Genomic DNA, 15,945 nt, shown 5'->3' with positions numbered 1-15,945 from the left:
CCATTCCATTATTTGCTTTTCTTTGAATCCTTTCGGCCTGACTCTGTTTCGAAACTAAGACAAAGAAAGGATGGCAAGACTGATTTACAGGGTTCTTACTTGATACAAGCCAATATGCAAAAAAGGCACCCAGCCTCAGCAGGGGCATCAAGTCAACTCCGACTGGCCATGGTGGCCGATGCTTCAAAATCAAAAACTGTTGAAAGAGGAAATTCAAAGTCAAATGCCCACAAAGGCAAAATAAAGTTGGAAAGGTTAAGTCCCACGTGACTGACCATCATGGCAAAGTCTGGAAAAGCCAGAGGTTCTCCAAGGAAACAAGTGCAATCCAAAAGCAACCTTGCAAGAAGCAGGTGCAACCAAAAAGAAATTGCGCAAAGGCTAGAAACAGTTTTGCAGCAACCACTCCAAAAGGGAAGTCTCCTCCAAAAAATTATTTCCCGCATTTACTCATTCTCTGAAATAAAATAAAAATGATGAAAATAAAGAAAAAAGAAGAAAAAGTTCAAAATCATGCTAGTATAGGGTCTCCAATCCCTAGCTGCGTTTTGCCAACATAGGGTCTCCACTCCCTAGTTGATTTTATTTTAGATATAGGGTCTCCACTCTCTAGTCTCTTTTCCAACATAGGGTCTCCACTCCCTAGTTGATGATTTTCCAACATAGGGTCTCCACTCCCTAGTTGAAGTTATTTTAGACATAGGGTCTCCACTCCCTAGTCTCTTTTCCAACATAGGGTCTCCACTCCCTAGTTGATGAGTTTCCAACATAGGGTCTCCACTCCCTAGTTAATGATATTTTAGACATAGGATCTCCAATCCCTAGTATCTTTTCCAACATAGGGTCTCCACTCCCTAGTTGATGATATTTTAGACATAGGGCCTCCACTCCCTAGTCTGCTTTTGCAACATAGGGTCTCCACTCCCTAGTCTTTTTTCTAACATAGGGTCTCCACTCCCTAGTTGATGATTTTCCAACATAGGGTCTTCACTCCCTAGTTGAAGTTATTTTAGACATAGGGTCTTCACTCCTTAGTCTCTTTTCCAACATAGGGTCTCCACTCCCTAGTTGATGATATTTTAGACATAGGGTCTCCACTCCCTAGTCTCTTTTCTAACATAGGGTCTCCACTCCCTAGTTGATTATTTTCCAACATAGGGTCTCCACTCCCTAGTTAATGATATTTTAGACATAAGGCCTCCACTCCCTAGTCTGCTTTTGCAACATAGGGTCTTCACTCCCTAGTTGATGATTATTTTAGACATAGGGTCTCCACTCTCCAGTCGCTTTTCCAATATAGAGTCGCCACTCCCTAGTCTCTTTTCCAATATTGGGTCTCCACTCCCTAGTTGATGATTATTAGACATAGGGTCTCCACTCCCTAGTCGTCTTTCCAACATAAGGTCTTCACTCCCTAGTTGATGTTTTTAGACATAGGGTCTCCACTCCCTAGTCACTTTTCCAACATAGGGTCTCCATTCCCTAATTGATGTTTTTAGACATAGGGTCTCCACTCCCTAGTTGATGATTTTTAGACATAGGGTCTCCACTCCCTAGTCGTTTTTCCAACATAGGGTCTCCACTCCCTAGTTGATGATTTTTAGACATAGGGTCTCCACTCCCTAGTAACTTTTCCAACATAGGTTCTCCACTCCCTAGTTGATGATTTTTGGACATAGGGTCTCCATTCACTAGTCTCTTTTCCAATATAGGGTCTCCACTCCCTAGTTGATGTTATTTTAGACATAGGGTCTCCACTCCCTAGTCTCTTTTCCAACATAGGGTCTCCACTCCCTAGTTGATGTTATTTTAGATATAAGGTATCCACTCCCTAGTCTCCTTTCCAACATAGGGTCTCCACTCCCTAGTTGATGTTATTTTAGATATAGGGTCTCCACTCCCTAGTAGCCTTTCCAATATAGGGTCTCCACTCCCTAGTTGATATTTTAGACATAGGGTCTCCACTCCCTAGTCGCTTTTCCAACATAGGGTCTCCACTCCCTAGTTGATTATTTTAGACATAGGGTCTCCACTCCCTAGTTGATATTTTAGACATAGGGTCTCCACTTCCTACTCGCTTTTCTAACATAGGGTCTCCACTCCCTAGTTGATGTTTTTAGAAATAGGGTATCCACTCCCTAGTTTGATTTTCCAACATAGGGTCTCTACTCCCTAGTTGATGATTATTTTAGATATAGGGTCTCCACTCCCTAGTCGCTTTTCCAACATAGGGTCTCCACTCCCTAGTTGATGTTTTTAGACATAGGGTCTCCACTCCCTAGTCGTTTTTCCAACATAGGGTCTCCACTCCCTAGTTGATGTTTTTAGACATAGGGTCTCCCCTCCCAAGTCTTTTTTCCAACATAGGGTCTCCACTCCCTAGTTGAAGTTATTTTGAACATAGGGTATCCACTCCCTAGTCTCTTTCCCAACATAGAGTCTTCACTCCCTAGTTGATTTTATTTTATACATAGGGTCTCCACTCCCTTATCTCTTTTCCAACATAGGGTCTCCACTCCTTAGTTGATTTTATTTTAGACATAGGGTCTCCACTCCCTAGTCTCTTTTTCAACATAGGGTATTCACTCCCTAGTTGATTTTATTTTAGACATAGGGTCTCCATTACCTAGTCACCCTTTCTAACATAGGGGCTCCACTCCCTAGTTGATTTTATTTTAGACATAGGGTCTCCACTCCCTAGTCTCTTTTCCAACATAGGGTCTCCACTCCCTAGTATCCTTTCCAACATAGGGTCTTCACTCCCTAGTTGATTTTATTTTTAGACATAGAGTCTCCACTCCCTAGTCTATTTTTTCAACATAGAGTCTTCACTCCCTAGTTGATTTGATTTTAAATGCAGGGTACACCACTCCCCGATATCTTTTCCAATATAGGGTATCCCATTCCCTGATCATATTTTTCCAACATAAGGTACACCAATCCTTAGTTGAGACATCCTTTTGACAATAAAAGAACACCATCCAAAAAAAAGACTTTTTCAGGGTACACCACTTCCGACCTTTTATTGCTTTCAATAAAGAAGTAGTTTAGAATTTGTTATAATAACTCACGAAATTTTTCTAGTGCAAACTGGGGCAGAGATATTTCGTTTGTTTGTTTGTTTTGGTGTCTGAGTAGGTTTTACCTCGAGGCACAGGGTTCGAGATGACCAAAAGAAGAAGTCTAAATTCAGAATAAAAGAAAAAAAAAGTGAATCCAAAATGCAAAAGCAATTGAAAAGATGTGGAATGCTCAAGACATGACTGAAGCCACGAGCATTGGAGTCCCGTTTTGATTAGAAGAAGCTATAGAAAAATGAACTAGAACCTACAGCTAGCGAGCATCAAGGTTTAGATCAGAGTCTGCATGAAGAACCAGTCAAGACTCAAGATCAAGTTTCTGAAGACTCATAGATAGGAATCTTGTAACTCATAACTGATAGGCTTGTTTAGTTTCTTTTTTATTTTGATATAACAGCAGGACCGTGGACTGGAGCCTCGACGGAACCTCACTCGATTCCTCAACTCATCATTACACTATTCTCCTAGAACTATACGTGACTTGATTCTCCTATAACCCGGGATATGTAGCCTGTCCAAAATCAGGACTCGGTTGCACCCTATCTTTTATTTTTTTTCCTTTTGAATAATGGTTTGGTAAAAAATTAGTCACATGGCTCACCTAGTCTTTGCCTAAAAACTCTTCATGTTTTCAAGCAAAGAGGGGCAGCTGTGAGCACCTAATTTTTGACTATATTTGAATTTTTATCACCTTCTACTATGTAAATATTTTCAAAAATTTAATATATATATTTTAAGCTTTGTTACATTTTTTTATATAGGGTAAAAATTAATAATAATTTAAAAGGTCAATTATTAATATTAGTATTATTTTTCTTTATTTTTAAATAAAATAAATTTAAAAAAAAATAGAAAATAAATAAAAACTAATTATTATTATTTTATTTTTAAAAAAATATGGATGGGAATTAAAAAAATAGTAAAAGTAGAAATATAAAATTAAAAAGTAAAAGTAAAAGTAGGTGAAAATTATTTAATTAAAAAGTAAAAGAGAGTGAAAAATTTTAAAAATAAAAGTAAAAGAATGTGAAAATTTAAAAAAATAAAAAGTAAAAAAAATTTGGAATTAAACAATAAAAGTAAGGGTAGCTGAATTTTTTTAAAAAAAAAGTAAAATAAGTGGAAAATAAAAAAAAGAAAAGTGAAATAAGTGGAAAATAAACAAAAAGTATAAAAGTGGGAATTTAAATATAGTAAAATTAAAAAAAGTAAGAAATTAAAAAATAAAAGTAAAGGAAAGTGGGAAATTATTTTTTTAAAAAAATAAGAAAAATGGGAAGTGGAAATTCTTTTTAATTAAAAATAAAAAAATAAATAAACAATAAATAAAACAAATCTGAAAATTCCGAATTTTTTTTCTATAAATAGAAGAGAAATGTAAGGGAAAAAAGGGGGAGAGAGGGAAAAAAAGGGAGGAGAGAATTGAGAAAAATTTATTTTCTTCTTTTAGGATAAGGGAATTTCTACTTGTGTCATTCTTTTTTCGTCTTTCTTTCAAAAAAACCAGCAGCTTCACCACCCAAAAATAACCTTTAAACCTCCATAGAAAAGCCCTTTTAATATCATAAACTACCATCCAAACCCAGACGAAACAATGAGGTTTTTAGTTGAGGTTGTCGACGAGTTTCGATGCTCCGTTTAAGGTCTTGCGTGCGGTCTGAATGAGTTTAAAATTCAAAGTTGTAAAACCGTAAAGTTTCAGATTCAACTTTTGAGGTCCACTTATTATCTTGTTTTGATTAATGATATGAGTTGCTTCTTTTTTCTTTTGGCGTTCTTTGGTGTTCATTTATATCTTGAATGAATGAAATTATTCTGTGTTAAACATGCCAATTTTTGAGCTTTCTCTTTGTATATTTATTTTAGTTCATTAGCATGTTCTCTTAAAAATGGGTTCATCCATGAATGGTTTAATGAAATTTGCTAATTGATAAGTGAGTTGTGATTGTTTATAAAAAAATAATAATTTCTTATTGAAATAGAAGCTCAAGCAATGTTATGTCTCTATTTAGTTATTTAGTAGTCATTCATGTGTTAATAAATGAGCTTTAGTAGTTCCATCTTTGTTTTAAATTAAGCTATCAATTGTCTAAAGTATAGAGTTAAGTTGTTAAACAAGTTTAACTAGAATTATGTCACTGGTGAAGATCCAATATTTGGGCCTAGACACATGAGTTGTTGAAGGAAGTGGAGTTGTGAGGTTACTATAAGCTAATGAAGAAAGTTATTTTATTTTTGGGCCACGACTTGAAATCTGCTAGGCCCATTAATCTCATACAATGACCCCCTTTTGTAGTTCTTGAATAATTAATTTAATCTATTTCATGCTTTTCTACAATGACATACGCTTATGGCTTTACAAATCTCAAATTAGTTTAAGACAAATAATTCATAAACTTTGTAGCTTGCTTTAGGCGCGATTAATAAATTATCGTGGCCATGGGTACGGTTCCCGTGGCATGGTCACGATACGTAAATCCCAATTCGAGTGCGCGTTTCACGCGACTTGACCATAACTTCAAATAATAATAATAAACATGTTATAAATCGCGGGTGCGTTTCACGTGGCGCGGTTTGCAATGTGTACCAAACGACAAGTGTACGACATCGTAACTTATTCAATAAATAACTCCATAAATACTAAAAATTGATTTAAATACATAATTAAAAACGGTCAAAGGTAAAATGCACAATAGGTTTAAAACAGGTAATAAATCAGATAATTAAAAAGTAAAAAAAATAATAAAACAAAATCAGATAATTAGGCCAAGTATTAATTGTTAAGCGACCGTGCTAAAACCACGAAACTCGGGAGTGCCTCACACTTTCTCCCGGGTTAACATAATTCTTTACCCGGTCTTCTGTGTTCGCGCACCATAAATAGAGTCAATTTCTTTGATTTGGGATTTTAAAATAAATCGGTGACTTGGGACACCATAAATTATTTCAACTGGAGACTTTGAATAAATAAATAATTCCATTTCGAATAATGTCACTTCAATTGAAAAACCTCTCTATCCCCTATCCCCTCGAAAAAAAGGAGGTGTGACAAATGACATGGCGTCCTTAACTTTATGTATGCAGTGTAAATGTGAAGGACACCATGTCCTTAATATTTACACAACACTCATGAAGAAAGGGTAAAAATACCTTTTCGTATTAATTTTAATAGAGTAGTGACTATTTTTGCTCAACATTAAAAATACTGGATAAAAACTAAATACTATGTTAAAAAGTGGCTATTCTGCGCCATTTCTACAATATAGACTGGGCCAGGCTCCCTCGTTGGATTACGGGCCATGTGACAACAGCTTAGCCCAAGAAGCCTGTTGCTTCCAAGGTAGACCCAAGATATATTTTTCAATAATTTTTCCGCCACTTTCAAAAAGTTCGTATAAAGCCCTAAAAAGAGAACATTTCAGTTCAAATTTTCACGCAGAAATCATAGATTAACGCATCAATTTTGTCTTTGGAAAAGGTTAATTTCTCTTCCAAAACATTAATTTTTATTAGTTTTCAGTCAAGAATGTCTCAATTTTCATTTCACTGTGGAATTTACGAATTCCCTTTTTGTGGACTCACTTTTTTTGTGGTCTTGAAATTGCAGAGAGCGAGCCAATGAAAGTCAAGATTTTGCGTATCCTTTTGTGATTATTTCACTGATTTGTAATGTTTAAATGAAGACTACGGAATATATATGTTGATTCCATAGGAGCAGATAATAATTGCAGTGAATTATAGCAACTGTTACTGAATCATGCAAACACATTTTCTGGCAAAATATGTAATTAATGATTGGATTTGACTTATCTTGTGATCTTGGGATTTTAATATTATTAATTTCTGAATCTTTTGGAGAATGTGCAGCCATTGAACTGCTTAGGGATTACAAAGAAGCATTTTTACTAGTCCTTTGTTTTTTTGCTCTGAAAATCTACTTCAGTTTATATTCCGTCTAATATTTCACATTTTTTATGAGGTGTATAGGTGCATATTTCGATTTTCTTAATTAAATTGAGGGTAGCTTTATATTGCAAGTAGATTAGATGCTTTGGCAGAAGGATATGCTGGCATATTTCATTGTGATGGACTATAACATGAAATTTCCCTTAACCTGTTCTGCTGGGCGTTTTGCTGGGATCGTGAAATCGTGAATAGAGTATGTCCTCTTCATGGCATGTGACATTAATTGTTTTTGTTCTTAAGACTGCATGGTTTGCTTACTTTGTTACTTGTGTATTGCAGATGGCATGCAGTTGCTTCGTGGACATGGGACGCTCAGGACGAAACTTGTGGAATATGTAGGATGGCTTTTGATGGCTGTTGTCCTGATTGCAAACTCCCTGGTGACGATTGTCCACTAAGTAAGCCTATTTATCTCTACTTGATAGTTTCCTCAGTCATTTAAGCTACTGAATTACATTTCTCATGTAAACCTGGTATATCTGCATATCCGATGGGTTACCCCGCAATTCTAATTTATTTAGATAAAAGGTTCTTTTTTGTAGATTGCATATTGGTAGTGTCTTATACTCTTATTTGTCTGTACATTGTCAATATGTATTTGTTCTTGCAACCTTGAGATATTGATGCAATTGGTGAAATAATTCAAGCATCATAATATTTTGGTTCTTAGACTTTGGGTCTATAATCCAAGGCAACGAGGAGATTGACGAGGATGTTACCCACCCCATTGGAGCGGGTTGGATGAGATGGAGGCTAGCTTCGGGGTTTTTATGCGATAAGAATGTGCCGCCTTGACTTAAGAGCAAATTCTACAGAGTGGTGGTTAGACCGGCTATGTTGTATGGAGCTGAGTGTTGGCCCGTCAAGAAGTCTCTTGTCCAGAAGATGAGCGTAGCTGAAATGAGGATGTTGAGATGGATGTGTGGACATACCAGGAAAGACAAAATTAGGAATGAAGTTATTAGGGACAAGGTGGGAGTGGCATCGTGGAAGCCGAGTTGCGGGAATCGAGGCTGCGATGGTTTGGGCATGTGAGAGGAGAGACATAAATGCCGCGGTCAGAAGGTGTGAGAGGTTTACCATGGCGGGTTTGAGCAAGGGCAGGGGTAGGCCAAAGAAGTATTGGGGAGAAGTGATTAGGCAGGACATGTCGATGCTTCACCTAACCGAGGACATGACTAGCGATAGGAAGGTGTGAAGGTCGAGGGTTAAGGTGGTGGGTTGACAGGTAGTTGTAAGTTTCTCTTAGGTTTACCAATAGTACTAGTAATATTCTTGTTGTTGGTTGAAAGTTACTTCCTTTCGGTTTGTTTTTATATCTAGTACTTAACAACCACACCCATTGTTTTTGAAAATTGCTACTGAAAATTGTTGCTCCCTGATTGTTACTATTTGATGCTACTATTTCTCCCTTTTACTGGAAATTGTTGCTCTGATTGTTACTATATGATGCTACTTTTTCTCCTCTTTTTCCTTATCATCTTTTGTCTCCCTCGTCTTTCTTTCTCCCCCCTCTTTCTTCTTCTTCCTTAATACCTTATCTTGAGTAGTGTGGGATTATACTGGGTATGTTGTTGTTGTTGTAGACTTTGCGTTGTGCCCTTCAATTGAGGCCACAAATCTGCTGGACTATTCTTGCCAAAAGGAAAAAGAAAATTCTCTGTGTATTCACCATTTCTTTGTCTAAATGGGAAAAATGCCCCTGCTTTAGTTTTTGAGGTTTACATATTAAGTGTTCCCTGTCAAATGCCCTACTGGATGACATAATTAGTTTTAGTTCATTTGATTTGGTGTAAGATTGTGGAGATTATATAGTAAAGGTGGACGAACTGGACCTATAAAAAAGGTGGATGAGCTGTATAAGATGTTGTCTTCCTTGTATTCATTTCACCATCAAGCTCTGATTGTTCTATTTAGTTATTGTTAGGATTGTGTTTCTCTTTGTGATAACTCGTTCCCAAGGTCTTTTGTTTGTGTTGGTACATTTTATGTGCTCTACCCTATACCTTTACTAGTTGTGTGGTACTAGTTTTGGAAGGGCACTAAGAGAGACATAGATTTTTTGAAAGTGATAGCCTAGAGGTAGAAGAGATGGAGTGACAACTTTGTAATAAAGATCTGAATCTCGGCAGAAGCGTGTCATGTGAATTCGTCTCATCCCTAAAACTTGATGGCTACATGGTACCTAACTGGTGGGAGGAAACAGATATATGTAGATTAGTCGAGCTGCACACAACATGCAGCCAACTCGAACACCACGTTTTTTTGCTCTTCACATGTCACAATTTTTCTGGTTGCTTTTCTCTATTTGTAGCCTTAATAAAGAATAACAAAAATCTTTTTCAAAAACATAAATAAAGAATAACAAAAAAAATAATTAAAAGAGAATAACAAAGGATAAAAAAGTGATATATGTCATCTCAGTATCCTCCAGGTGTTATTTCTATCTATCTATCTATCTAGACTCCAGGTTATAAACACAAGAACAAGTAGGTGTTCTGTCTTGAAGTAATCTCCTCACTGTGGGCAATCTCTTCTAGAGTTTAGGCACTTAATTCGTACTATATATAGACTGCTACTCAATGAGCCGATTAGGTTATCCTTTTGATACTTCGAGGGATATCACGAACACTCCCACGCTACCCTTTAACATTGCAGATATTATCAGTTGCCAACATACTCTCTGCAAATTATTGCTAGTCCATTTCATCAGTAGCTAATAATACTGATTCATATGTTTTTATTATTCATATAGTGAAACTACTGCAGTTTGCAGATACGAGTAAGCATCAGGATTCTTCTGTAGTTTTTTTCTTAGTTTAATTGAAAAGTCTGTCGGGCTATATCATGAAAGATGGAGACACTACAGGTAGATGGAAAAAAGCAGTCTGCTAGATATGTTAGCAGAGCTGTCTTTTCATTTGTTATCGACTAAGGCCATGAGTGCAATTAGATTTTGACAACCTCGTTTATTGATTTATTTTCTGGGATGAGTCCCCTACCCTCCTCCACTCTTTGCATTTTTATGTATATTCATTATGAGTACATTTTTTTAATATGCATGAAAAATATGTCCATTTGCGGATGCATGATTTGTCTATTTTTAGTTAGCTACCATAGTACATGTCTTTACATATTTTTTTTGTTCAAACTTCAAGCTGTTGTAACCCTTAGCCTCACATCCTCCCTCTTCTCCCAGACATAACTATAGCTCTCTCTCAATCGTTAACCTTAACAGAGAATAAACAAATCATGCTGGCATGTCGGTAACAAACACATTGCTGTTACTTGAGAAATTCGTACGGCAGTTTGATTCATGACCCATACCGATCTCTCCGTTCAACTTTAAATTTTAGTTTTTTTTAACCAGCTACTGAGATCCAAATAACATCGATTGTTCCTTTTGGAGGTGGTTACGAGCAATCATAATCGTAGTTGTTGAGCTATCATTTATCAGTGAAACCGGATAGTTCACATTATAGAAACATTTGATTTTTGCGTTATGGTTAGAGTTAATTATCTTTCTGTGGATGGTATCGACATGACCTCTCTGGAGTCTGGCTCCCTTTTTTAAGGCTATTATTAATGCTTCGATAATTTACTTGTCTTTGCAGTATGGGGTGCTTGCAACCATGCATTTCATCTTCATTGTATCTTGAAGTGGGTAAATTCTCAATCGGCTCAAGCACATTGCCCTATGTGTCGTCGTGAATGGCAGTTTAAAGAATGAAAAAAAATTATATGCATCTTTTGCTCATGAATGAAGGGACGAATCATAACTCTGCTTCATTCCTCTTGGGACGGGGTAAAAGCGCCTGTTTTTTAATTGTACTTTGAGTTGTGGTGTCTGTATGTGTGTAATACTAGGATATTCTAGCAAGCATAGTTGATAGCTGTGTTGATATGTGCTCATCCCCATGTACAATTATTAGTTTTAAGGCCAAAAATAGGTAGCGTGTCTGTATCAGCATTGGAAGGTGGTGCAGATGTTGTATGAGCCGTGCATCCTGAGTCTTCAATACATCAATGCCCAACCATTGATTGAGAAGAAAAGGACATACTGGACGCTGGGCTGCCTGTCATTGTTAGTCAGGCTGCCTTTACAACAGTATTAATGGACTCTTTAACATATTAGTGCCTTTTGACAGTCCTTTGTCCATGAGCTATCAGGCACATATAGGCATGGACCGTGACATAGTTGGCGTAAGGACAATATTTCGTTATCATCTCGGTTGTATTATGTTTGTGAATTGAAAATATCTTGAGGTGTTTGGGAATATGATTTCCGGATTCTGGTATTTCCTCTTTCCATGTTATTCCCATTTTAAATCTTGAGGTGTGGTTTTGAAAATTTTCCTTGTGATCATGGATATTTCATTTGATTTGCATGTAGAATGCCTTCTTCCGAGAATACCTGATGACGCTTTTTAACCTGTGATTGAGATGTTTTAGTGGGGGTGATAGCTTTAATTCTGTTCTGACTACGGGATTTAGTTTTTGTTCAAATCGATTGTCCCAAATCATTTTTTATTTGAAATAGAATACTGTCCATTATAATAGAGGAAATTACTTGTTTAAGAGTCTTATTTGCTTCTATATTTATTCTGGCCAGTCACCAATTACCAATTGGTCACCACTTCTCGAAATTGCGTTTGTATGCTAAAAGATGAAGAAAGTACACCTTAATTAGACACATTTGCCGACTTTGGTGCGTAATTTGGCAGAACGTAGAGAATTTAGTCATAGTCAGGGCTTTATTAGTATCCTAAAGAAAAACAACACTATTGTGTCATTGCTGCTTTGGCCTTTAATGATGATTGTGATTTGTGAGTGCTCTTTTGATTTGTGAGTGCTCTTTGTCCCCATTTTTCTTTTCTTTTGTAAAAAGAGAATATTATTGACCCCATTACAATATCAAGTTGATAATTATCAGAAGGTTTGTGGATTAAATCGGACACGTCTATTGAAATACACTACCTACCAAAATTACCGTAGTTACACTAGCACAGAGAGAAGTTATAGACTGATGCCAGCTGTGACACAAACAATATAAGCCACATGTTTATCATAGTATAATGTAGTAGTAGCAATTATTTGTATATCCAATTAAAATACAGAATGGAAGTTACATTACAATCCCAAATGTATTGAAGACATTGAAACAGGATAAATATCTTCATCAACAAACTTTCCAAATCTCTCTATTGCAATAGACAAGAGAAGAATAACCAAATAAAAACAAAACAGAGAGGGAGTAAACTTAGAAGAAACAACATCCAAGAATAAATAAAGCAGCAGCTAGATACTCCATTAGCGGATGTGAAGTTACTTAGTAATGGCCTTCAAATATCCTGTCAAACAAAGTAAAAAGAAAAGGAATCAGATACTATATATTCTTCCTAAATACTAGTAGTATATTGTATGAACTTTATAATATCTTCTCATCTTCAAGCTGTTAAATCTTAGTTGAATAAAGCTTGTACCCTTTTTCACTAGAAAGAGATGAAATTTGAGAAAAATTACCATAGGGAAGGAAGATGATTGATCACTTTGTGAGGACATAAATAGCATAGACAATACCAGGTAGCCATCCAAAGAGAGTGAGCAAAACACAAATCCAGAATTCCGCCTGTTTTCAGAAATATATTAATAACGCTAACAAGGAACTACAAAATTTTCTGATCATACGATATCTGCACCTTCTTTATACAGTTTTCCAAATTTTTATGAACAAAACTAGTACTCTACTAAATGTTTTACTTATATTTGCCTCCTAAACTCACAAAGTTAAAATCTTTACCTCACCTACCCGGCTACCCCTTAGCCCCCGCCATCCTTTAATCTAAAAAGGACAAAATAAAAAAGGAGAAAAAGGTAGTCCCTTGTTTTCTTTCTATGTCTGCCTCTACAAGGGCTGGTAGAGAAGGGGAATGATGCCATGTTTTTACAGGCAATACTCAGAAATTTGTGTCTACAGTAGTAGTAAGTTAACCAGAAGAAAGAGTTTTATTCAGTAGGCTTTTGGATTTGTATTAAATTAGACTAGTGAATTTGAATGCTGAATTTCAAAAGCAAAAAAAGAAAAAAACTACTAGTAGGAGAAAGAAGGGAGCGAGTACCTCGCAGCCAAACTTGAGGAAAACACCAAGAGGAGGCAAGATGATTGCCAACAGAATGTCTATGAATGTCAGTGTGCTGCCTCTCATTTTTCTCTTCTTTCGAATTCGAATTATACTAGGTCGTTGTTGTATATAGGAACGTTACATTTACTTTAAAAACAGGAGGAAGTGGTTATCCTATATATAGAGTGAGAAGAGTAGTAGTGTGCTTCTCTATTTGTCTTTGAGGGCTAGTTTAGTACTTTCACGCGGAGGATGCGAGCTTCCTTTACGCGTTTGCTTCATCAATTGCTTTCCCCGCTTTGCCTTTCTAACTTTGATAAAAACTTTTCTGCTCGTACGAATAGAATTTGCACAGATGTTTCTCATTTCGTGTAGCCACGTGGAAGGGAGCTGTAAACATGGGGCCCTTCCGTGGAGTGTTTTCCACCCTCTCCACATGCATTCACCGGCGGATTTATAATTGGCTACGTGAACTTATAATCTTTCAATCAAATTAGGTATCTCATGTACTTTAGAATTGATTTAATATTGTGTGCTGACATACATACTTCAAAGAGGCTAAATAATATATTTGATTTAATACTGAGTTATTTATCTAAAGAAGTAAAATTAATTCCCACTTAATTCTTTATCCATGTTATAAAAATTCTAAATACATGCATTTCATGTCGACCACTAGGATTATCTGTTTCATCCCTCTTGAGAGAAGGGGTAAAAGCGCTTTTTTTCTTTTGTATTTTGATATTACGGTGTCTGTGTGTGATAGTACTGTTAGTTTAAAATTTAACGGTAGGTAGCGTGTTTGTGTCGGCCTTGGAAGCAGGTGCAGATATTTTATGAGCCACATGAAATTTAAAAGGCTAAATACATATAATTTGAAAGGCTAAATACATATAGAGCCCCTAAAGTTTGCGTCAAATTTTATTTTAACACTCCAACGGACACTTGTTTCAATTAAACACTTTAACATCACTCAATTTGTACCTATCAAACTCTCATGACTAACCAATACAAAAAATATAATGGGTGGAGTTCACGAGCCTGACATGGCAAAACTAACAAATGAAAAAGCACCATGTGGCTTTTGAATAAAAAAAAACTTTTGAGCAAAATAAGTAAATAAAACATCAGAAGAAAAAAAGCAAAATGAATAAAGGTTGCTCGATGGCGAGGTGTGTAAGGTGAGACGAATGATGGTGATGGCGAGGTAGTGATGGAGGGAGCTGAGGTCGGCGGCAAAAATGGTGTTTTCCGCTCATCTTCTCCGGTTAACTCCGGTAGTAACTATTTTTTTTTTCCTACAGAAAGCATGTAGGAAATCGATGGGCATTTTAGACCTCAATTACAGAAGCAAACCATCACAATCTTTTTCATCTTTTGCCATTAAATGTTTTGGTATTTTTTACAGATTTCATTATTACTTCTTTAAAGTTTTTCAAGAATGTTGCATCTTCCATAGTGCTTCCCTGCCTGCATAAATTATAAATGTCGCACCTAATAATACACCAGCAAAGGCAACATTGAGAAGAAACATCCGTAGGTGAAGATTGAAGAGGAAAACGATTTCCGATATAGTTGTTAATGGATGCGGTGACTGTAAAAATAGTAAATGTGGAAAACTAATGTGCGACCGCTGCATTTTTGACAGTAAGGTGGAGGGGAGGGGGGAGGGGATGAGAAACAAAAACTGAAAAACAAAATTTTTGGAGTCTCACGCTCCTAGAAGAAGTGTTGGTACACACATTGTGCCACATAAGTTGTATGTGTCTAATAGGTACAGTTTAAATGTACTACTAAGTGTTTGATGGAAAACAGTGTTAGTTGAGGTGTTTAAGTGGAAATCAGAGTAAGTTTAAGGTACTGGGATTTGGCCAATTTGAAAACAAGTACTAATTGACTCTCAACACATTATTGTGCCTTGTGACTGTCGTTTGGCCATGCCCATGATTAGGCAAATACAGCATGGACCATGTCATGGCTGGCATAAGGACAATATTTTGTTTGTTATATGATCTCAATTGTATTATCTTGTGAATTGAAAATACCTTGACGTGTTTGGGGATATGATTTCTGAATTTTGGTGTTTCCTCTTTCCATGTTATTCCTTTGTTAAATCTGTCCGAAACATTCCATTCATCTTCCCTGTGGTTTGAATCTCCCATGGGATTACTGTTATTTCATGGATTTATATGTACCTTCTTCTGACACTTTTTACTGTTATTTCAGTGATTTGCATGTACTCCCTCTATTTCAATATATTGTCCCATTATCCGATCTATTTAAAAAGATTGACACTATTTTTTTTTATTAGTCTGTTTTAAAAAAATTAACATTTTTTAATATTTTCTTAATAAAAAATATTTATAGTCACACAAGTGATATGATAGATTTCCGATCACAAGTTTCAAAAGTTTTACAACTACACAAATATTATAGCTTATTTAAGACCACGCATCTCAAAAGTCTTCTCTTTTTTATTAAGATTTGTGTATCAAACTAAGACAATTTTTTTTAAACATAGGAAATACTAGTTTGCTTTTTTTTTTCTTTTACTTTTGGGGAGATCCGATGTTAAGAATATGAAAGGAGGAAAAATATAGGAGAATCCAAAGCATAGTTATTGTGAGCATCTAATTTTTTTACTATATTTGAATTTTTATCACCTTTTACTAGGTAAATATTTTTAGAAATTTAATATATATTTTTTTAGCTTTGTTACACTTTTTAAAAAAAATATATATAGGGTAAAAATTAAAAATAATTTAAAAGGTCAATTA

The 15,945-nt window shown here is 35.8% G+C and overlaps 1 protein-coding gene across 1 annotated transcript; it reads right to left on the bottom strand.

The window, feature by feature from the left end:
• Window positions 1-12,082: 12,082 nt before the first annotated feature.
• Window positions 12,083-13,326, bottom strand: LOC104105120 (hydrophobic protein RCI2B-like). Its single transcript, XM_009613363.3, has 3 exons — window positions 13,166-13,326; window positions 12,570-12,675; window positions 12,083-12,397 (listed from the first exon to the last, which is right to left on the bottom strand). Exons 1-2 carry the CDS (start codon window positions 13,250-13,252, stop codon window positions 12,592-12,594), a joined length of 171 nt encoding a protein of 56 aa, XP_009611658.1. The 5' UTR covers window positions 13,253-13,326; the 3' UTR covers window positions 12,083-12,397; window positions 12,570-12,591.
• Window positions 13,327-15,945: the final 2,619 nt, after the last annotated feature.

This window comes from Nicotiana tomentosiformis, chromosome 1 (genome assembly GCF_000390325.3).
Source record: "Nicotiana tomentosiformis chromosome 1, ASM39032v3, whole genome shotgun sequence".
NCBI lineage: Eukaryota > Viridiplantae > Streptophyta > Magnoliopsida > Solanales > Solanaceae > Nicotiana > Nicotiana tomentosiformis.
The sequence above is the reverse complement of the archived record's forward strand: the minus strand, read 5'-3'. Positions and strand labels throughout refer to the sequence as shown.